The sequence below is a fragment of the Panthera pardus genome, unplaced genomic scaffold (assembly GCF_024362965.1).
Source record: "Panthera pardus isolate Hobbes unplaced genomic scaffold, ASM2436296v1 HiC_scaffold_17, whole genome shotgun sequence".
Classification (NCBI taxonomy): domain Eukaryota; kingdom Metazoa; phylum Chordata; class Mammalia; order Carnivora; family Felidae; genus Panthera; species Panthera pardus.
This window is the reverse complement of record NW_026526732.1, coordinates 75,744,731-75,766,769: the sequence shown is the minus strand read 5'-3', so window position 1 is coordinate 75,766,769 and position 22,039 is coordinate 75,744,731. Positions and strand designations below refer to the sequence as shown.

The following is a 22,039-nucleotide window of genomic DNA, read 5'->3' as shown; positions in this document are numbered from 1 at the left end:
CCAGGAGAACATTCTAACTCAGACTGGAGGACTCAGGGAAGACTTCTAGCAGGAGGTGACACAAGACATAATTCATGAAGGGCCAAGAGGTGATAGACAGGTGGGTTCCAGTTCCAGTAATGGCACTCACTTCCTGACTAAGCTTAATCATTTCTATCTTTTGACTGAAAGTGAGAGATTTGCAACTCTTCCTTTCACTTGAACACTTAGGGCCATTGTAGGGTTATTAACTGGCATAATTTCAATATTGCTATATCTCAGGAAATAGGGAGACCCAAGGAGAGGAAGAGAGATGAGATGGGGAGTGGCTGGTCAGTGAAGCAGTCAGAACACACAAAGCATTTATTGTTTGCCGTCCTGTGAGGCCACAGTTCGTGGTGCCCCCAAAACAATTAAGAGATAGACATTAAAGACTAATGGTTGCAGATCACCATAACAAATATAATAATAATGCAAACATTTGAACTATTGTGAGAATTACTGAAATGTGACACAGAGACACAAAGTGGGCAAATGCTGTTGGAAAAATGACACTGATGGACTCACCAGATACGGTGTTCCATAAACCTTCAATTTGCTAAAAAAAACAACAACGCAGTGTCTGTGACCTTGCAAATAAAGCAAAGGGCAATAAAATGAAGTATGCCTGTATTCTACTTTTTTGATGCTATTGTGAATGGATTTTTTTCTTATTGTCTATGACTATGTCTAAGGTCGATTGAAAGGAAGGTCTCTTAACAGTGCTGGGTCAAAAGGATAAACAAAGGGGTGCCTGGGTGGCTTAGTCGGTTAAGCGTCCGACTTCGGCTCAGGTCATGATCTCATGGTTTGTGGGTTTAAGCCCCGCATCGGGCTCTGTGCTGACAGCCCAGAGCCTGGAGCCTGTTTCGGATTCTGTGTCTCCCTGTCTCTCTGCCCTTCTCCCACTCACGCTCTGTCTCTGTGTCTCAAAAATAAATAAACATTTAAAAAAAATTTTAAAAAAAAGGATAAACAAAGAAAGGAATCTTGACCCCTATTTCAACATGGTTCATATACCCACAGTAAAAGCTCCTAGAACAACTCTGTCCAAGAGCAGTTTTGTGATGATGCAACTGTTCTCTGTGATGTCCATGCAGGTAACCCCTGGCCATAAGTAGCTCTTAAGCACTTGAAATGGGAGTAATAGAACAGAGATTCTGATTTTTTTTTAAATTCTACATAATTTAAATTTAAATAGCCACCTGTGGCTAATGGCTATTATATTGGACAGCATAGTTCTAGAAGAAAGCATGGGAGAATATTTTCATGAATTTAGGGTAGGCAATTATTTCTTAGAGATGATATAAAAAACATAATATAAATTTTAAAAGTTGATAACTTGAACTTAACTGAAATTTAAAGCTTCCACTCATCAAAAGACACCTTCAAAGATATTTATTTTGGAAGAGAGAGAGAGAGAGAAAAAACACCCATGGGATGGACAGAGAGAGAGGGAGAGAGAGAATCCCAATCAGGATCTGTGGTGTCAGCACAGAGCCTGATATGGGGCTTGATCTCACGAAATGTGAGATCATGACCTGAACTGAAATCAAGAGTTGGATGCTTAACTGACTGAGCCACCCAGGCACCCCTCAAAAGACATCCTAAGAAAATGAAAATGTAAATCACAGATCAAGAGAAAATGTTTACAATGCATTTGACAAACGGCTTGTATTCAAAATGTATTACAAAACTGTCACAAATCAATAACAAAAATAACCCAATTTTTAAAATGTACAAAAGACTCATACAGAAACTTCACAAAAGAAGATAAACCAATAACCAATAAGCACATGCAAAGGTATTCAACATGACTAGACATCAGAGACATGCCCATTAAAATCACAACAAGATGCCATTTCCCTCCCACTAGCATGACTAACATTGAAAAGACCGACAACACCAAATGTCGACAAGGATGGGGAGTAACTGGAACTCTGATACTTTGTGGTGAGGTTGTAAAATGGCACAACTACGTTGGAAAAGTGCAGTTTCTTATCATGTTAAGCACGTGTCTACTCTGTGACCCAGGAATTCTACTCTTAGGTATTTACTCAAGAGCAATAAAAACATGTATCTACAAAGAGACTAATTAAGAGTGTTCATAGCGGGGTGCCTGGGTGGCTCCATCGGCTGACCTTCCGACTTCATCTCAGGTCATGATCTCATAGCTGTGAGTTCAAGCCCCGTGTTGGGCTCTGTGCTGACCACTCGGAGCCTGGAGCCTGCTTTGGGTTCTGTGTCTCCCTCTCTCTCTGCCCCTAACCCACTTGCGCTCTGTCTCTGTCTCTCCCAAAAACAAGTAAACATTAAAAAAAAAATTAAAAAAAAAAAGTGTTCATAGCTCTACTCACAACAGTGCCAAGCTGTCAACAAGCCAGATGTCTTTTTTTTTTTTCATTTTTAGAGAGACAGGGTGAGTGGGGGGAGGGGCAGGGAGAGAGGGAGAGAAAGTATCCGAAGCAGGTCCCGCGTCATCAGCAGAGCCCAATGAGGGGCTCAAACTCGTGAACCATGAGATCATGACCTGAGCCGAAACCAGACATCAGAGGCTTACCCAACTGAGCCACCCAGGTGCCCCAAGCCAGATATCTTTTAACAGGAGAATGAATAAACAAATTGTAACAAACTTATATGATGAAATATCACTAAGCAAGAAGGACAAACTGTTGTTATATGTAACAACATGGATGATTCTCAAAAAACATTATGCTAAGCAAAAGAATCCGGCACAGAAGGTTATATATTATATGAATTTGTATGAGTTTTAAAAACAGGCTAAACTAATCTGTGGTGATAAAAATCCACACACTTTACCTACAGGAGGTGGAAATTGACTAGAAATTCAAGAATAAGCAAAGCTTATCCATAGAGAGATCAAGGCAGTGCTACCTAAAGTGGGTAGAAATTGAATGGAAGGAAACTTTCTAGGAGAAAGGAAACATTGTCTATCTTGGTCACTATCAGAGTGATAGTTATATGGATGTTTACGTCGGATTTTGCTTTTATGATCTATGAGTTCCAATATGTAAATTTTACCCTATAATGGAAGAAATGGAATTGAAGCAATCTGTGTCTGTGAGTACATTTTTTCACATATAGGTTCTTTAGTTTACCAGTCAAAGAAAGAAAAGAAGAATAAAGAATAAAATAAATCTATTGAGTATTTAACATTTACCAAATTCTAAGAGTACAAAGGTGAACTTTTGCCTTGTTCTCAGGGAGGGAGAATCAGACAAATTGCACTGTTATCACACCAAGAGATCATCAGGAGAAAGGTCAGAAGAGCCGGGTGGGGCAGAGAAGGCACCTCCAGGGCCTGACTGTCCACCTCCTGGCTCTGCCCTGCAGGAAGACAAAACTCTTTTGGTCTCCTCTTGGTTCAGCAAGGATGATTTTTTTTTAATTATTAATTTATTTTTTTTTTTAATTTTTTAATTTTTTTTTAAGTTTATTTATTTTTGAGACAGAGAGAGACAGAGCATGAACGGGGGAGGGTCAGAGAGAGTTGGAGACACAGAATCGGAAGCAGGCTCCAGGCTCTGAGCCATCAGCCCAGAGCCCGATGTGGGGCTCGAACTCACGGACAGCGAGATCGTGACCTGTACTGAAGTCGGACGCTTAACCGACTGAGCCACCCAGGCGCCCCTTAATTTATTTTTTTAATTTACATCCAAGTTAGTATATAGGGCCACGATGATTTCAGGAGTAGATTCCTTAATGCCCCTTACCCATTTAGCTCACCCCCCTCCCACAATCCCTCCAGCAACCCTCTGTTTGTTCTGCATATTTAAGAGTCTCTTCTGTTTTGTCCCCCTCCCTGTTTTTATTTCTTTTTGCTTCCCTTCCCTTGTGTTCATCTGTTTTGTCTCTTAAAGTCCTCATATGAGTGAAGTCATATGAGTTTTCTGACTGACTAATTTCTCAGCAAGGATGATTAATGGAGCCACTTCTTAATCCTGAGAAAATGTAGCCTAGGTTATGGAAGAGCTGCTGTCCACAGCTGGGTTTCTGGGTCTGCTTTCATACTCGGTAGATGCTCCAGGCAGGCAGAGAAGCCTCAGCTGCTTCTTAGCCCTGGATTTGCAAAGTGACATAAGCCCCAGCATTTTAGTCATGCATTTCCAAATGTGTTAAGCCCTTCTTTCATAGGTGACATTTTACCTTATTTGGTCACAGGTTGCCGGCACACTCATTCCTACTCTCAAACATCTTTTAAACCTGGGTGAAGTGACAATTAGGGGAAGAAAACCACTTACTGAAAGATAAGAAGACCTCTTAAATGTGCATTAAAGCAGAAGTTGTCAGTCCCCCTAAAGTGATTTTTCTCTGAATTCTGAATACGTGACTTGGTGAACATTGTACTCTTGTATAAATCATTGAGCTTCACATCACATTCGCTCAGTAGGCTATGATATTTATTCACCTGATTTTTTTTTTTTTTTTTTTTTTTAATTAAAAAGGATCGGGGCACCTGGGTGGCTCATTCGGTTAAGCTTCTGACTTCAGCTCAGGTCATCATCTCACGGTCTGTGAGTTCGTCCCGCATCAGGCTTTGTGCTGACAGCTCAGAACCTGGAGCCTGTTTCAGATTCTGTGTCTCCCTCTCTCTCTGAGCCTCCCCTATTCATGCTCTGTCTCAAAAATAGATAAATGTTAACAAAAATTAAAAAAAAAAAAAAAAAGGAAAACTCAGGCTTCTGAGAAGAATGCCTTGTCTGATGTCACCCAGGTAATCAGGTTGGAGAGCTGGTATAAAGTCCTTCAGCTGCTGGATTGCAAAGCTTATAGGATAACTGACCTCCAAAATCCAGAGGTCTATATGGAAGTAATATATGGAGTCCATACAGTCAGATTTTCCAGACTGTAAATTGCATCCAGGGACCCCTGCGTGGCTCAGTTGGTTAAACATCTGACTCTTGATTTCAGCTCAGGTCATGATCTTACAGTTTGTGAGTTTGAGCCCTGCATTGGGCTCTGTGCTGACAGTGTGGAGTCTGCTTGGGATTCTCTCTCTCTCTTCCTCTCTCGCTGCCCCTCCCCCACTTACTCATGTTCTCTCTCTCAAAATAAATAAAAATAAACTTAAAAAAATTGCATCCATGCCCTCTGCCCCATGAGAGCTTGGTCATAAGAACTTTATCCTGAGTGATAGGGTGGGAAGGAAGAGATTTAGAACTAAAATCATGGAGATCACATGCTTGTTAAACAGACTCTAGAATCTAATTTTTGTCAGCTTCTATTCTGGAGTTGAAAATGTGCTCAGTCATGATTCTTACCCTTAAAGAATCACTACCTGTGTGTGAGCAACCTTTGTAGAAACCTGGAAAGGATGGTGATTAAAATAGATGGGTGTCAGGTTATTCAAAGCTCTAATGGGGTTAATCGACACTTATTTTATTCATTCATTCACTGACTTATTACCATTGAGTTGCTAATTGGTTCCACATTAAATAAAACAAGGAATTAGGAAAGTGGGTTTTATTCTCACTGCCATTACTAACTGGTTTTGTGACTAAAGGGGGCAATCTGATGGCTCTTTACCTTAGCTCATGTATTTGTGAAATGGGTATCATGATTCCTGCCCTAAGTGACTGCACTGGTCAGTTTTGAGAATCAAGTGAAATACATGGACATGAAAGCACTTTGACAAATATGAAACTTACCCTGTAAGATAGCACTGCTGTTCAGGCTGATCTGATGTAGGTCAAGGGTCCTAAACTTGACCATCAGTGGTGATCCCTGGGGATTCTATGAAAACACAGCCCCTACCTCTGGAGATTCTGAAGGTCTTGACCCAGGATTCTGCATTTTTTTAAATTACGTTTCTTTATTTTTGAGAGGCAGAGAGAGACAGAGCATGAGTGGGAGAGGGGCAGAGAGAGAGACACAGAATCTGAAGCAGGCTCCAGGCTCCGAGCTGTCAGCACAGAGCCTGATGCAGGGCTCCAACTCACGAACTGTGAGATCATGACCTGAGTCAAAGTTGGACGCTCAACTGACTGAGCCACCCAGGTGCCTGCCCTGCAGGATTCTGCATTTTGAGAAGCACTTCAACTAATTCTGATGCAGGTGATCCAAGAGTCCCAGAGAAGCATGGCTGTTTGATCCAGAATATTGGGGGATTCCTCAGCAAGGTGTCTTTTCGGGATGGTCCAGTTGTCTTGGGTTTATTTACATGTTCAGAAGTGATATCTCTCCATTGTGGTATTTGTCTGTCCTGTACAGAGGCACGTGCTCAAGGCTCAGTGGAAGCATGCTGGTCTGCCCAGCATGCCAAAACCCACAATTTCTGTAGGTGAACAAGCTGGTATGTAAGCACTCTTTTATTTTCCTTCTCTCTACAGCAATGCAGAGTCTTCAGAGAAGAGATTCAGAATGAATAGCTTTGTGTCAGACTTCGGAAGACCACTGGAGCCAGATAAGGTGTTTTCTCGACAGGGCAATGAGGAATCCAGGTCTCTCTTTCACTGCTACATCAATGAAGTGGAACACTTGGATAGGGCTAAAGCTTGTCACCAGACCACAGCCCTTGACAGCTGTGTTCAACTGCAAGAAGCCATTAGAAGCAATGGGCGGCCAGAGGAGGAGTTGAACAGGCTCATGAAGTTCGACATCCCCAACTTCGTGAACACAGACCAGAACTCCTCCTTTGGGGAGGATGATCTTCTGATTTCAGAACCACCTATTGTTCTAGAAAATAAGCCAGTTTCCCAGACCTCACACAAAGACCTGGATTGAGAAACATACTCTGTAAAGTGTCTTCCTGGAGATGTTGGATCCGTCTTTGTAAAGCAAGAAATCTCCACTGACCAAAGTTGTTTGTGTGTGTTGGGGGGAGACATGGGAGACAGAGATAGAAAGAAAGACACAGAGAAGAGAGCCCCTCAGAAAAGAGCTGAAGAAGCTGAGCTTCTGTGCCTTTAAACACAGTTCAGGCTTTTTTGAGAATAAAGTATTTGCATGGTCTCACCTTCCTTGTTGTTGAAAAGTTTGGCTGCACAGAGTGTCAGTGTTCTTGAATGGGGGTTAGCATGCTGCATTCCAGTCTGGCCCTGCCACCACCACGCTCTATTTTTAGCAAGTTGCTTTACCTCTCTGGGCTGCCACATTGTTCATTGTAACATGAGGAGTTTGAAGTAGATGACTCATCCCAGCTCTAATATTTTGTGAATTTGTGACTTTGCATCCAGAAAAAGCTGGAATGTACATAACGCAGTATAAACCAGGGCACTGCCTCCTATCTCTTGTAGGATGCCCTATGTCAGTACCTTCCACTCAGCCCTTAACTGAGCCCAGCTTTTGTCAGAGGTCCAAGCATCTATGAGGAGGTCAGAAGACACATCTCTCAGTCACCATGGCCATTTCTTTGATTGTACTGAAACAGCTCTTCTGAGAACCTCCAGCCACCCATGCTAAGAGCTAGGGCCAGCCCTGCCCCTCTTCTCCCAGAATCAGTACCAATTCATGGTACATCGCATGGCACTCTTGTTCCCAGAAATGTAGAGAAGGTTGTCAGCTCAGTGAGAGGAGGTGCCTTTCGTATCTCTGTGTTGGTGTGCGTCCGTCATAAGAAGAGTACTTGCCATGCTATTTACTTGGCAGATGTGTAGGTGATAGTCATGTGACTAGTGTATGGACTTTGAGCTGAGATGGTGAATGGGTTGTAAATCCCCACCAACAGATATACAGGGTGGCCTGGTGCAACACAGAGTTAATTTCATGAAAGAGTCCAGTCTGCACGCTGGTATTGGAAACAACTTGGTTTTGCACACACAGTTGCATGCATGGCCAACTGCTAATCTCTGGGTGGCATTTTCATTATGAATTTGTTTACCACCTGTCTTGCTAAAGCTAAAAAATAAATGCATTTGCACAGGAATTTTCTCTGGTTCTTTGTTCTCACACATCCAAATTTTTCATTTCCTTTAAGAATTATTCCATGTTTATAATGCTTCCTAATTTCTGTCATCTCTAGGAGCCCAGTTGGTCTGAGTCATGCACCAGATTTCATTTGGGAGTTATCCCACCAGAAGAAATCCCTTTTCTATAATATCTTTTGAGGAAAATATTATTCTTTAAGACTCTAACATTAAACAGTAGAGCAAAGCATGGAACATTTCTTGTAATTAGCACATTTTTGCAAATAGATACTTGCTATTTTCATTAAAGAATGCTGATTTTATTAACTTTTACTAATATGAATATTACTATTCATCATTTAAACAACCAAATATAAACCATAGGCTATTTCTTAAGATTCAAAGCTATTTAAGTGGTATCTTATTTAGAAATAGATTCATTAGAAGAGTGTTACTAGAAGTTGGAAAAATACCTATGACCATGCCATCATTCTTATTAACTAAATGTCAAAAACTGTGAAGTGTATAAGACTTTACACCTCCTATAAGCTATCAGAGTAAGCCAGGTCCAGTTTTGTGGATGCTGGCAGAAGACATGAGACTCCTGGCTCAGAGACAAAGAACTTCTTACAGCACAGCAGGCAACATGTTCTTCATGGTCATGTTGGATCCTAAATTCATTTCCTATTGCTACTGTAGCAAAGTACCACAAATTTAGCTTAAAGCAACACACGTTTATTCTCTTACAGTTCTAGAGCACAGAAGTCCAAAATCAGTGTCAGTGGGCTAAAATCAAGGTGTCATCACAGCCGTATTCTATCTGAAAGCTAGAGAAAAATCCACTTCCTTGCCTTTTCTGGCTTTCAGAGGCTACTCACACTCTTTGGCTTAGGACTTTGTATCACTCCATCCTCTGCTCCTACTTTATACCTCTGTCTCTGACCATCCTGCCTCTCTCCTATAAGGACCCATTAGGACCCTTATAATCCAATTGCATTAGATTACCCGTGATAATCTCCCAATTTGAGATTCTTAATTGCATATGCAAAATTCCTTTTGTCATGTATGGTAACATACTCACAAATTCAAGGATTATGACTTGGACATGTTTTGGGAGGGTGTTAGCCTACACAGTCTTCCCTTTGGCCCCAAAGATTCATGAGCACCTCACATGTAAAATACATTCACCTCATCCCAGCATCCTCCAAAGTCTCAATTATAAAGCATCAACTCAAAGTCCAATTTATAGTCTAAATCTTACTAGCTCAAAAGTCCCAATTTCATCATCATAATTATCTAACTCAGGTATGGGTGAGACCCTGGGTACGATCCATCTTGGGAAAAATTCTCCATCTGTGGCTTGTGAAACTAGAGAACAAGTAATTTGTTCCCAAAATACAATGGTGGGACAAGCACATCAGACCAGTTATAGACATCTGTTCCAAAAGGGAGAAACTGGAAGGAAAAAAGGACTCACCAGTCCTAAGCAATTTTGAAATTCATTTGGGCTAACTCCATTCAGTTGTCCTGGAAATAATCCTCTGTGGCTCATGGCTTTGCCCTCTGGGCCTGCAGCTCTGCCCTTTCAATCATCCTTTCTTTTTCTTAAATGTATTTGTAATGGAGAAGTTTATCAACCTGTTTCCTGCATGTAGAACTTTGGGGGGGGGTCTCACAGCCTACTTTCATCTTGTCCTCTTTCTGTCCCTTAAAGCCCAATTTGGCAGTGTTTCTCCAGGTGTCACATTCTCAAGAACATTGTGAGACTTCTCACTGTGTCACATGTATTCATTCCATTAGACAAGAGGCACAAATTGCACCACAGAATCATTCCCTCTTGAGGCTGGGGCATGACCTTTTGTAACTCCAAGCTGGTCAGGGGAAGGTGGCTTTTGCTTTGATCAATGACAATTCTCCAGAGAATGGAGAACTAGTGGACCAACACTGCCCCCAAAGCTGGGAATGACAAAGCGGCTAGTAAAGGAATCTGGGTGGGACATCGCCAGCACCCTTATAAACAGTAACAGATGACATTTATTGGGTACCAAGCAGCCTCTGTGCTAACTTAATTTTTGTAACCCCACTATGAGAACTCTCAATACAGAGGATTAAATGATCCTTTTAAATATAAGTTAAGTCCAATTACCTCTCTGCTCAAAACACTGCAATGGGGGCACGTGGGTGGCTCAGTCGGTTAAGTGTCTTACTCTTGATTTCGGCTCAGGTCATGATCCCGGGGTCTTGGGACTGAGCCCTGTGTTGGGCTCCATGCTGAGCATGGAGCCTGCTTGGGATTCTCTCTCTCTTCCTCTCTCTCTGTGCCTTCCCTGCTTGTGCTTGCTCTCTCTCTCTCTCTCAAAATAAATAAACATTCAAAACTCTGCAATGGCTTCCAGTGTCACTCAGCAAAGAAGCTAGAGTCCTTATACTGACCTTAAGGCTTTCCTCCCTCCATCGCCCAGCTGATCTCATCTGTTCTCCCCCGGCTCACCCTGCTCACCCTGCTCCAGCCCACTGACCTTCCTGCTATCCCTTGAAAACATCAGACATTTGTCTAAGGGCTGTTGCCCTGGCCAGTCTCTCTGTCTGGTACATTTTTCCTCTAGATGTCCACTTGGCCCACTCTCTCACCTCTTTTAGCTTTTTCCTCAAATGCCCCCTGTTATGGGTCAAATTGTGCCCCCTCCCAACCTACCAAAATCACACGTTAAAGTCCTATCCCCTAAAGGCCGAGAATGTGACCTTATCTGGAAACAGGGTTGGAGCAGAGGTCACGAGGGTGGGCCCTCATCCAATATGACTTGTGTCCTTATAAAAAGGGAATATTTGGACACAGAGACACGCATAGGATGAAGTCCACATGAAGAAAAGTCGGGAGAAGATAAGCCAAGGAGAGATGCCTGGAGCAGACTTCCCCTCAACAGCCTTAAGAAGGAAGCAGTCCTGCTGACTGACACGTTGATCTCAGACTTTCAGCTTCAGAATTGAGAGACAGCACATCTCTGGCGTTGACATCACCTCGTTGTAGTGCTTTGTTGGATCCCTAGTAGCAACAGCCCCCTCCTCAATGTTCTTAGTGAGGCTTACGCTGGCCATTCTTTCAAACTGGGCACTGCCTTCCCCTTATTCCTGGCCAGAACACTATCTCCCTGATCATACTCTGTTTTTCTTTCTCTACTGCACTTATCACCTACCATACTGTACAATTTATATGATTATGATGTCTGCGGTTTCCTTCGTGTCCCTCTTACTAGAATGTAAGCTCTGCCAGGGCCAGACAGGTGCCTGAAACATAGGAGGCAGCCGGTAAAAACTGGCTGGAGGGAGGGATGGACTGTTTCTTATATGTATTTATATTTATTTTACAGGCGGGAGAACTAAGGCTCTGGGAGACTCGGTCTGTTTCTCAAATGCAGAGTTGCCTGGCGGCAGACCAACCTGGGTTCCAAGAAATGGAGAACCTGGTGAAGGCTTGAATGGGTCTCTCGCTGTTGGTTAGTATTTACTTGATTTTTTTTTTCTGTCTCCAACTTTTGACCTCTTTATGTATTCTTTGTAACTTTCAATCTGTTTTAAATTTGAATTGTGCTTTGTTTCAGGCAAACAATCTGTAAGTCTTTTAACTTGCAGGTTTGTTCCCTATTGTGATTACTGATGATGTTTGCTTCCTAGCCTCTTATTTTGTGATTTCTATTTACTTGGCTCTGCTTTTCTCCTCTTTTCTTTACACCATGCAGCCGTGCTCAAGAGCAGGTGGTCTGGAAATAGTCTGTTTGAGATGGGTTTCATTACTGGCTAACTGTGCCATCTTCACCAGGGTGCCTAGATACTGTTTCCTCATAAACAAGAAGGGATAACATCCACCTAAAAGTTAGTGAGCAGTAAGTGATAAAACATATAAAGCACTTAAAATAGTGATTGACCTATTCTACATGCTCCATTTTGGCTCATTTGTTTTTATTCTCTCTCTCTTTTTAAAATTTAATTCTAGTGTAGTTTTTATTTTCTTTTTAAACTATCTATTTTTTAAACAACTGTTTGAGAGATTACTCTTGAATTTTAATAAACATACTGGATACTGAAAGTTCAAGTCTGTTGTTTAACTTGTGGAATTTGATGTACCAATTGTTGTATATATTTTGTTTCCATAAGTTCTGTTGGGCTCTTTTAAAACAATCCACCTGTTCTTTTCTCATGAGGTCGTAATATTTTCCATTAAATTTTCTATGATTTATATTTTTAAAGGAGGATTTAGCCATAGTCATGTTATGCTCTCTTTTATTGTTTCATAGTTTAAGAAACTTGTTAATGTTTATTTGAGAGAGAGAGAGAGAGACAGAGCGCGAGCGGGGAGGGCGGTGGTAGAAAGAGAGCAAGAGACACAGAATCTGAAGCAGGCTCCAGGCTCCAGGCTTTGAGCAGCACAGAGCCTGCAAACCCACCAACTTTGAGATCATGACCTGAGTCGAAGCGGGTCGCTTAACTGAATGAGCCACCCAGGCACCCCGATTGTTTCATAATTTTAGGCTCTGGAATACTAATCATCTTGGGGGTTTTTGGGTTTGCTACTTCTTATAGTCAGTTGTTTCCAACTGGTGTGTGTGTGTGTGTGTGTAGTTGCATGAGCTTCTTTACAGTGAGCAGTATTTTTTTCTATGATTGTCTCACGCATCCTGGTTTTATAAAAATTTCTCTAAGCGGGGTGCCTGCGCGGCTTGGTTAAGTTTCTGACTTCAGCTCAGGTCATGATCTCTCTGTTCATGGGTTCAAGCCCCGTGTTGGGCTCTGTGCTGACAGCTCAGAGACTGAAGCCTGGTTTGGATTCTATGTGCGTCTCTCTCTCTCTCTCTCTAACCCTCCCTGCTCTCTCTCAAAAATAAACATTAAACTTTTTTTAATTATTTAAAAAAAATAAAAAAATAAAAATTTCCCTGAGTGATCAATCTGGAATTATGTTATTTTTAAACTTTTGCTTGGGGCTTCCTGTTTCATAAATAGGAGTATAAATTTGGATCCCACCGGAGGTTTTGTTTTTCTTAGGAACCCTGGTACAACCAATGTCCTCATCCCTTACCTATGTCAGTGTATGGAGTTCCTTGCCTCCCTTTCACTGAAGGGTCTCAGGAAAGCAAGACAGTTTCTATGCCTGGTATGAACCCCTTTTTTCTGAGTGGGTATTTTAACCCACTTGAGGATGCAGATTAAAATCCTGTCCCCAGGGTGCTGTGGCATCAGCTCACAAGCTTACCATTCTGGCTTTAAAAGTTTCCTGTTTATTTTTGTCATCTGAGAATTCTTTTCTTCATGGTTAGCTCTATATTATTTTTGTTGTTTTATTTTACCCAGTATTACTGAACGTTTTCCTTTGTAAAGGGATCCAAATTAACTCAGTTTCCCGTATTTCGAGAACTAAAAGCTTCCGTTCTGGAATATCAGTTTGATTTTTATTTATTTATTTATTTATTTTTTTTTTAATGTTAATTTTTGAGAGAGAGACAGCAAGCAGGGGAGGGGCAGAGAGAGAGAGAGAGAGAGGGAGACACAGAATCCAAAGCAGGCTTCAGGCTTGGAGAATCGTGAGATCATGACCTGAGCCGAAGTTGGTCACTTAACTGAGCCATCCAGGCACCCCTCAGTTTGATTCGTTTAAAAAATACATTTCAGTATATTTCGTAGGTGCAAATCTTTATCCTTTTATCTATTTTGTCCACCATTTCCTCTAGTGTATCGAACATATTGAAAGTGATTATTTTAAAAGTCTTCATTTGCTAACCCTGATACCTGGACCACTTGTGTTTGCACTTGCTAATGTTTCCTATTCTTGTATTATTAAATCATATAGCCTGGACACTTTGCATGTCTGGAAATTGTTTACTTATTTGGCAGACATTGTGAATGAAATCGATTGATGCTACAAATGATGTTGTCTTCCATGAGAGAAGCTTCCCTACTTCCTGTTAGGCAGGTACAGTTTGGGGTGATCATCTTGCTCCAGTCAGCCATTGAGGTAGGTCAGTACTCAATTGCTTTTTCAAAAACAACTTTGAGGTATACTTGACAGAATGATTTTTATGTATTTAAAGTGTACTTTTTAATACACTTTGACACCCAAGAAACCATCACCACAACCAAGATAATAAATATGTTTATCACCCACAGAAGTTTTCTCATACCCACTTGTAATCCCTCCCTCCCCACCTCTTCCCCAGGAAACAATTGATCTGCTGTCTGCCACTATACATTGGTTTGTATTTTCAAGATATTTATATGAATGCAATCATGTGGTATCTACTCTTGTTTTGTCTGGCTTCTTACATAATTATTTTGAGATCACCCATGTATTTTTTTTTATCCATTTACTTGTTGATAGATGTTTGGGTTATTTACAATTTTGGCTATTATAGATAAAACTTCTATGAATATTTGTTTACAAATCTTTATATTGGCATGTGCTTTTATTTTCTTAAGCACCTAGAAGAGGAACATCTGGGTCATATGGCAGATAGATGTTTCTTTTTAAGAAACTGCTGGACATTTTCTAAAATGGTTATATAGTTTTAAATTCCTCACAGTGTATAAATTCTGGTTTGTTTTGCTTTCTTGCCAACACTTTGTAAGATCAATCTCTTAAAAATTTAGCCATTCTAATATATGTGTTTAGTCCTATCTCATTATGGTTTTCAATTGCATTTCACTAATAATCAATGCTATTCGGCATCTCTTCATAAGCTTATTTTGCATCTGGATATCTTTGGTAAAGTGTCTTTTCATGTCTTTGGCTCATTGTCTTATTTGGGGTGTTTGTTTTATTACTGACTTTTGAGAGTTCTTTATTTTGGGTATAAATCTTTGATCAGATATATGATCTGCAAATAGTTTCTGTCAGCCTATAGCTTGTCTTTTTGTCTGCTTAATAGTGTCTTCGAAGAGCAGAAGTTGCTTATTATGGTGAAGTTGAATTTATCAATTCTTTTTAAAATAGGTCATATTTTTGGTGTCATGTCAAAGAAATCTTCACCAAACTCAAGGTCATAAATGTTTAATCTTTTTTTCTTTAAGTTTTATAGTTTTAGGTTTTATATTAAAGTCTATGATCCATTTTGAGTTCATCTTTACATATATTGTGATGTATGATCAAAGTTTATGTTTTGCATTAGGAATCTGATTGTTTCAGCACTATTTGTTGAAAAGAACCTTTTGTACTGAGTTGCCTTTGCACCTTTACTGAAAATCAGTTTTCCAGCATGCGTGTACATGTGTTGGCTTATTTCTGGATATTCTATTCTGTTGCATTGTCCTATTTGCCTATATTATGCCAAATCATACTTCTTGATTGCTGTAGCTTTATAGTTAGTGTTATAATCAGATAGTGTAAGTCCCCGACTTTGTTCTTCTTGTTTGAAATTGTTTTGACTATCTGGGGTCCTTTGTGTTTCTGTCTGAATTTTGGAATCAGTTTTTGGAATTTCCTTATATCCTGTTCTGCCAAAATTCCACCCATTTCTTAAGATCCATCCCCAAAGCCACATTTTCCAAAAGAAGCTTTCCAGGTCCCAGGTGAAAGGGATTTCTTCTTTTTCTCCTGTGCTCCATTCACACTCCATATGACACTTAACTGCATTTATTCATACTTGGCTCTGTGTACTTTTCTGATCTTCTTGCCATCTAGTAAACTTCACCGGATCAGAAATCTTGATTTGTTCCCTCTGCTGAAAAAAGAGCTTTAGCCTTTGCAGGTGTGAGCCCTGCATTAAGAGAGATCTGCAAAGATATCTAGCTCATCTCCTGCATATTGTCAAGGAGTCCAACAGATTTAGGATGGTTTATTGTTTGTTATCTCCATGTTCTGTCAGGCCTGATTACTTGTTGCTATTACTGCACTTTCAAAGAATAATAGGATAATCATTGTCCAAATATCAAAACATATTCTAATTGACTTGTGTTGATAATTATGCAGCTGTGTCAATCTATTGTTCACAGAGTCCCTCTTCATTAAACTTTTGGGAGAATGTCATATCTTTAAAGATGGCAATGATACCTTTGTCTACTAGGGCAGGGATACCTCGACTCAGACCTACTAAATTTCCACTGGTCCCCTTCAGCTCTATTCTAGTCCTCAACTGGGGGGAACTTGTAGTAATGCCCCTAACTTCTAAAAGCCTATTATTCTCAAGAAGATTTTTTCTAGGAGTATAGTCATGTCCTTCTTATGGGAGAGATTTAGTTCAGTGATCTGGCAGTATGGGGATATATTTAGTCTGATTTTATAGAGTCTAAACTGTTCCATACTTATTAGGAACAAATACAACAAGGAAATTGTTTTAGTTTCTAACATATTAGCAGCATAATTATATGAGTAGGGAAATCAGCTATCTCATCATATTCAGGCATCATGTCGATGTGATACTCACCTTGAATAATGGTTTCTCCTGTGAGGAATTTGAGGTTCAAATTCACACTTATGAATGGCTTTTTGGTTTTCTCCCTTAGTCTTTCCATATTCATTACATCTGGTGAGATTATATAAATCCTGTTCATTTGCAAGAGATCACTAATGTTGCTTAAAGCATCATGTTTCAAAGGCAATTTGTTAGAAGATAGAAATCTCCTTGTTTTTTTCTAAAATAAAATCTGTTAGTGGTTAAAGAAAATTTGCCTTAAAACCTTATATATATATATAGTGACATAAAATTTTTAAAAAATGATTAACCATTAGGTTCCATAAACACTATAGCAGTTATTTACTTCTAAGCCTATTTCTGTGGCAGCTCTGCAGTGATTCCTTTTTTATTAGAGTCCTTAAGAGGCCTGTGCCATTGCTGCCATTATCATCGTGGAACTGATTCCTCTAGAAGATCCTAGGAAAATAAAGAGATGAACAGGGATGAGTGTATGTGTATGTATACAAGGAGAGATATAACCAGGCAGTAGATGTAGAATATATGTTCCATTTAGAGAAGAATATGATCGTGAAAATCTGGTGTGGTGAACAAAGGACATGGTAGGGGGGAGATAGTCAAATGGAAAGGAGGAGGACATAAACAAAGGTGTTAGTATAGACGGCGTGGTTAGAAGATTAGAAGATTGGTTTGAATGAGAGGAGTGTGGTAGGCAGAATAATGCTCTCTGCTGACCTTCCCCAAGGTAGCCACCTGTGAAAAGGTACTCACATGGCAAAAGGGACTTTGCAGGTGTTGTTAAGGATCCTGAAGTGGGGAGAAGGGAAGAGCATCTGGATTGTCCAGGTAGAACCAATCTAATCATTTGGGTCCTTAAAAGAGGAGAACCTCTCCCAGCTGGGCCTTCGGTCAGAGGTATGGAAGAATGCTCAGATGCAAGGTTGCTATGAGGATGGAGAGAGGGGCAATGCCAACATATGTAGGTGGAAAAGAAGGAAAGGCAGGACGAAACAGAGAGACATTTTCTCCCAGGGTCTCCGGAAAGAATGCAGCTCTGCTGATACTTTGATTTTATCCCAATGAGAACTGTGTTGGAACTCTGATCTACAGAATGGTAAGATGATAAATCTGTACTGTTTTAAGCCGTCAGGTTTGAGGTAATTTGTTAAAGCAGTAATAGAAAACTGGTATAGGGAGTATTTGTGTAATAGATTAGAGGTCTGGAATGGAGTGTGGAGAGGAAGTCTCGGTCACAAGGATTAGGGTAAGGATTCTAACATTTACACCTAAAAAGCAACTGGGTCAAGTGGGAAGCCTGTATGCATCAAGCAGAGCTTTAGAAAGAACTGCCTGGCAATGTTGTTTTGCAGGCTATTTGGGGTGTGGAAAGCATAGGGGCAATTTCATCTCTACACTAAAAGGAGTAAAATGGTGACAGGGTTTCAGTGCTGGTGGATGTGGGGGGTGGAAAGGGAAGGGAGATACAGGCATTATTTTGAAGAAATTGGCTACAGGTTTGATGACCACATGTCGAGGAGAGTTAGTTGATGTGAACTAAATATGTCCCCTCAAAATTTATATGTTGAAACCCAATCCCCCAGTGTGATGGTGGGGCCTTTGTGAGGTAATTAGGATTACATGAAGTTATAAGGGCAGAGCCATCATGAATGAGAGTAGTGCTCTTATAAAAGAACTGGAGAACTTGCTTCTCTATTTTCCACCCTGTGAGGATACAACAAGCAGACAGACCTCTTCAATCCAGGAAGCAAACTGTCATCTCACACCTTGATCTTGGATTTCCCAGCCTCCAGAACTATGAGAAATGAATGTTTGTTGTTGAAGCCACCTAATCTATGGTAATTTGTTCTAGCATCCCGAATTGACTGACAGTTGAGAATGCCTCAAGGTTTAGAACTGTCTGGAGAACGTTGAAACCCAGGGGAGTGGGCAGCTGGTTTCAGGAAGAAATGTGAGGAGCTGGTTTCAAACAAGTTGACTTTTTGAGAACAGTGGGTAATTCTGGCAGGAACTGGGAATAGGGGCCAGCACTCAGAGAGGAAAGGTAGAGCTGCAGACCCAACGTTGTCCTGTTGTAGAGTGCAGATATAGTCCCTGGGGACTGGAGGGAGGCGAGGGTTGTACTTGTAGATGAAGGCCAGGGGACAAAAAGCAATTCGTTTACTAAGCCCCTACAATGTATGAGGGACTGAGTTGCTGTGAAGGCTCTGATCCCAAGCCAGGGGATCAGCACCTGCTGGTTCTTATTAGGGATCCTTACATGTGGCCATGATAATGAGCTTAACAGGTAAGACATGGGCATGCAAATCTGTGATTATTTACACTTACTGCCCAGAGCTGGTGAGGAAACCCTGTCCCTGGGCTTCATTCCACTCAGTCTTTTCTAATAAGCAGGCTCAGTTTAACCCTTTTAAGAATATTCTTTCCCTTATGACTTTACTTTTGCCTACCTTACAAATTCTTCTCCAAAATCCCTTCCAGACCTTTCTCCAAGAACTTAAACACAGATCATGTGCAGTCTGCTACCATCTGTCCCCTGCATCAGGATTTTCTCATTGTAATATCAGTACCCTGAGGTGGGGACTATTGGCAGGGGACCATTGGCAAGTGACCATTAAGAGTTCAAGTGCAAGGAAGGCTTAATGAGAATAGCTTGCTGGATCAGAGTCCTGCTGTTCTTGCCTCTTCACTTTTGTGCTCTAGAGATGCTTAACTAGTACAATTACTTTTTTTTAGTTTTATTTTGTCTGCTTCTCCACAAAGTTGTCCATTTTGCTTGTTCCTGAATTTACTAATTCATTTTGTTCTGATGAAACTCCATGTTTCCTTTCCTCCTATAGATTTCCCCTATCTATAGAGTAGATACTGCCCTTCAAACTTATTTCTTAACAACAATCCTACAAAGTGAGTGTGGGTGGGAAGGAATGTTCCCTCCTATCTGTATGTTTATTATTATTATTTTTAATATGAAATTTATTGTCAAATTGGTTTCCATACAACACCCAGTGCTCATCCTAAAAGGTGCCCTCCTCAATACCGATCACCCACCCCCCATCAACCCTCAGTTTGTTCTCAGTTTTTAAGAGTCTCTTATGCTTTGGCTCTCTCCCTCTCTAACCTCTTTTTTTTCCTCCCCTCCCCCCTAGACTTCTGTTAAGTTTCTCAGGATCCACATAAGAGTGAAAACATATGGTATCTGTCTTTCTCTGTATGACTTATTTCACTTAACATAACACTGTCCAGTTCCATCCACGTTGCTACAAAGGGCCATATTTCATTCTTTCTCATTGCCATGTAGTATTCCATTGTGTATATAAACCACAATTTCCTTATCCATTCGTCAGTTGATGGACATTTAGGCTCTTTCCATAATTTAGCTATTGTTGAGACTGCTGCCATAAACATTGGGGTACAAGTGCCCCTATGTATCAGCACTCCTGTATCCCTTGGGTAAATTCCTAGCAGTGCTATTGCTGGGTCATAGGGTAGGTCTATTTTTAACTTTTTGAGGAACCTCCACACTGTTTTCCAGAGCGGGTGCACCAGTTCGCATTCCCACCAACAGTGCAAGAAGGTTCCCGTTTCTCCACATCCTTTCCAGCATCTAAATCTCCTGATTTGTTCATTTTAGCCACTCTGACTGGTGTGAGGGGATATCTGAGTGTGGTTTTGATTTGTATTTCCCTGATGAGGAGTGACATTGAGCATCTTTACAAGTGCCTGTTGGCCATCTGGATGTCTTCTTTACGAAAGTGTCTATTCATGTTTTCTGCCCATTTCTTCACTGGATTATTTGTTTTTCGGGTGTGGAGTTTGGTGAACTCTTTATAGATTTTGGATACTCACCCTTTGTCCGATGTGTCATTTGCAAATATCTTTTCCCATTCCATCGGTTGACTTTTAGTTTTGTGGATTGTTTCCTTTGCTGTGCAGAAGCTTTTTATCTTGATGAGGTCCCAATAGTTCATTTTTGCTTTTAATTCCCTTGCCCTTGGGGATGTGTCAAGTAAGAAATTGCTGTGGCTGAGGTCAGAGAGGTTTTTTCCTGCTTTCTCCTCTAGGGTTTTGATGGTTTCCTGTCTCACATTCAGGTCCTTTATCCATTTTGAGTTTGTTTTTGTGAATGGTGTAAGAAAGTGGTCTAGTTTCATTCTTCTGCATGTTGCTGTCCAGTTATCCCAGCACCATTTGTTAAAGAGACTGTCTTTTTTCCATTGGATATTCTGTCCTGCTTTGTCAAAGATTAGTTGGCCATACATTTGTGGGTCTAGTTCTGGGGTTTCTATTCTATTCCATTGGTCTATATGTCTGTTTTTGTGCCAATATCATGCTGTCTTGATGATGACAGCTTTGTAGTAGAGGCTAAAGTCTGGTATTGTGATGCCTCCCGCTTTGGTCTTCTTCTTCAATATTACTTTGGCTATTCGGGGTGTTTTATGGCTCCATACAAATTTTAGGATTGCTTGTTCAAGCTTTGGGAAGAATGTTGGTGCAATTTTGATTGGGATTGCATTGAATGTGTATATAGCTTTGGGTAGTAGTGACATTTTGACAATATTTATTCTTCCAATCCATGAGCATGGAATGTTTTTCCATTTCTTTTTATCTTCTTAAATTTCCTTCATAAGCTTTCTATAGTTTTCAGCATACAGATCTTTTACATCTTTGGTTAGGTTTATTCCTAGGTATTTTATGATTGTTGGTGCAATTGTGAATGGGATCAGTTTCTTTATTTGTCTTTCTGTTGCTTCATTATTAGTGTATAAGAATGCAACTGATTTCTGTACATTGATTTTGTAGCCTGCAACTTTGCTGAATTCATGTATCAGTTCTAGCAGACTTTTGGTGGAGTCTATTGGATTTTCCATGTATAATATCATGTCATCTGCAAAAAGTGAAAGCTTGACTTCATCTTTGACAATTTTGATGCCTTTGATTTCCTTTTGTTGTCTGATTACTGATGCTGGAACTTCCACCACTATGTTAAACAACAGCGTTGAGAGTGGACATCCCTGTCGTGTTCCTGATCTCAGGGAGAAAGCACTCAGTTTTTCCCCATTGAGGATGATATTTGCTGTGGGCTTTTCATAAATGGCTTTTATGATGTTTAAGTATGTTCCTTCTATCCTAACTTTCTCGAGGGTTTTTATTAAGAAAGAATGCTGAATTTTGTCAAATGCTTTTTCTGCATTGATTGACAGGATCATATGGTTCTTTTCTTTTATTAATGTGATGTATCACATTGATTGATTTGTTAATGTTGAACCAGCCCTGCAGCCCAGGAATGAATCCCACTTGATCATGGCGAATAATTCTTTTTATACGCTGTTGAATTCAATTTGCTAGTATCTTATTGAGAATGTTTGCATCCATATTCATCAGGGATATTGGTTCTCTTTTTTTACTGGGTCTCTGTCTGGTTTAGGAATCAAAGTAATGTAGGCTTCATAGAATGAGTCTGGAAGTTTTCCTTCCCTTTCTATTTTTTGGAATAGCTTGAGAAGGATAGGTATTATATCTACTTTAAATGTCTGGTAGAATTCCCCTGGGAAGCCATCTGGTCCTGGACTCTTATTTTTTGGGGAGATTTTTGATATCTGATTCAATTTCTTCACTGGTTATAGGTCTATTCAAGGTTTCTATTTCTTCCTGTTTGAGTTTTGGGAGTGTGTGGGTGTTTAGGAATTTGTCCATTTCTTCCAGGTTGTCCAGTTTGTTGGCATATAATTTTTCATAGTA

At 40.4% G+C, this 22,039-nt stretch overlaps 1 protein-coding gene across 2 annotated transcripts in view; it reads left to right on the top strand.

Annotated features, from left to right (window-relative positions):
* The window catches only part of MRAP2 (melanocortin 2 receptor accessory protein 2), a 54,671-nt gene extending 46,768 nt beyond the window's left edge, over window positions 1-7,903 (top strand). For both annotated transcript variants that reach the window (XM_019442770.2, XM_019442771.2), the window contains one exon: window positions 6,369-7,903. In XM_019442770.2, the coding sequence (XP_019298315.2) occupies window positions 6,369-6,762 (394 nt within the window). In that variant the 3' untranslated portion in view covers window positions 6,763-7,903. The remainder of the gene's footprint in view (window positions 1-6,368) is intronic.
* Window positions 7,904-22,039: the final 14,136 nt, after the last annotated feature.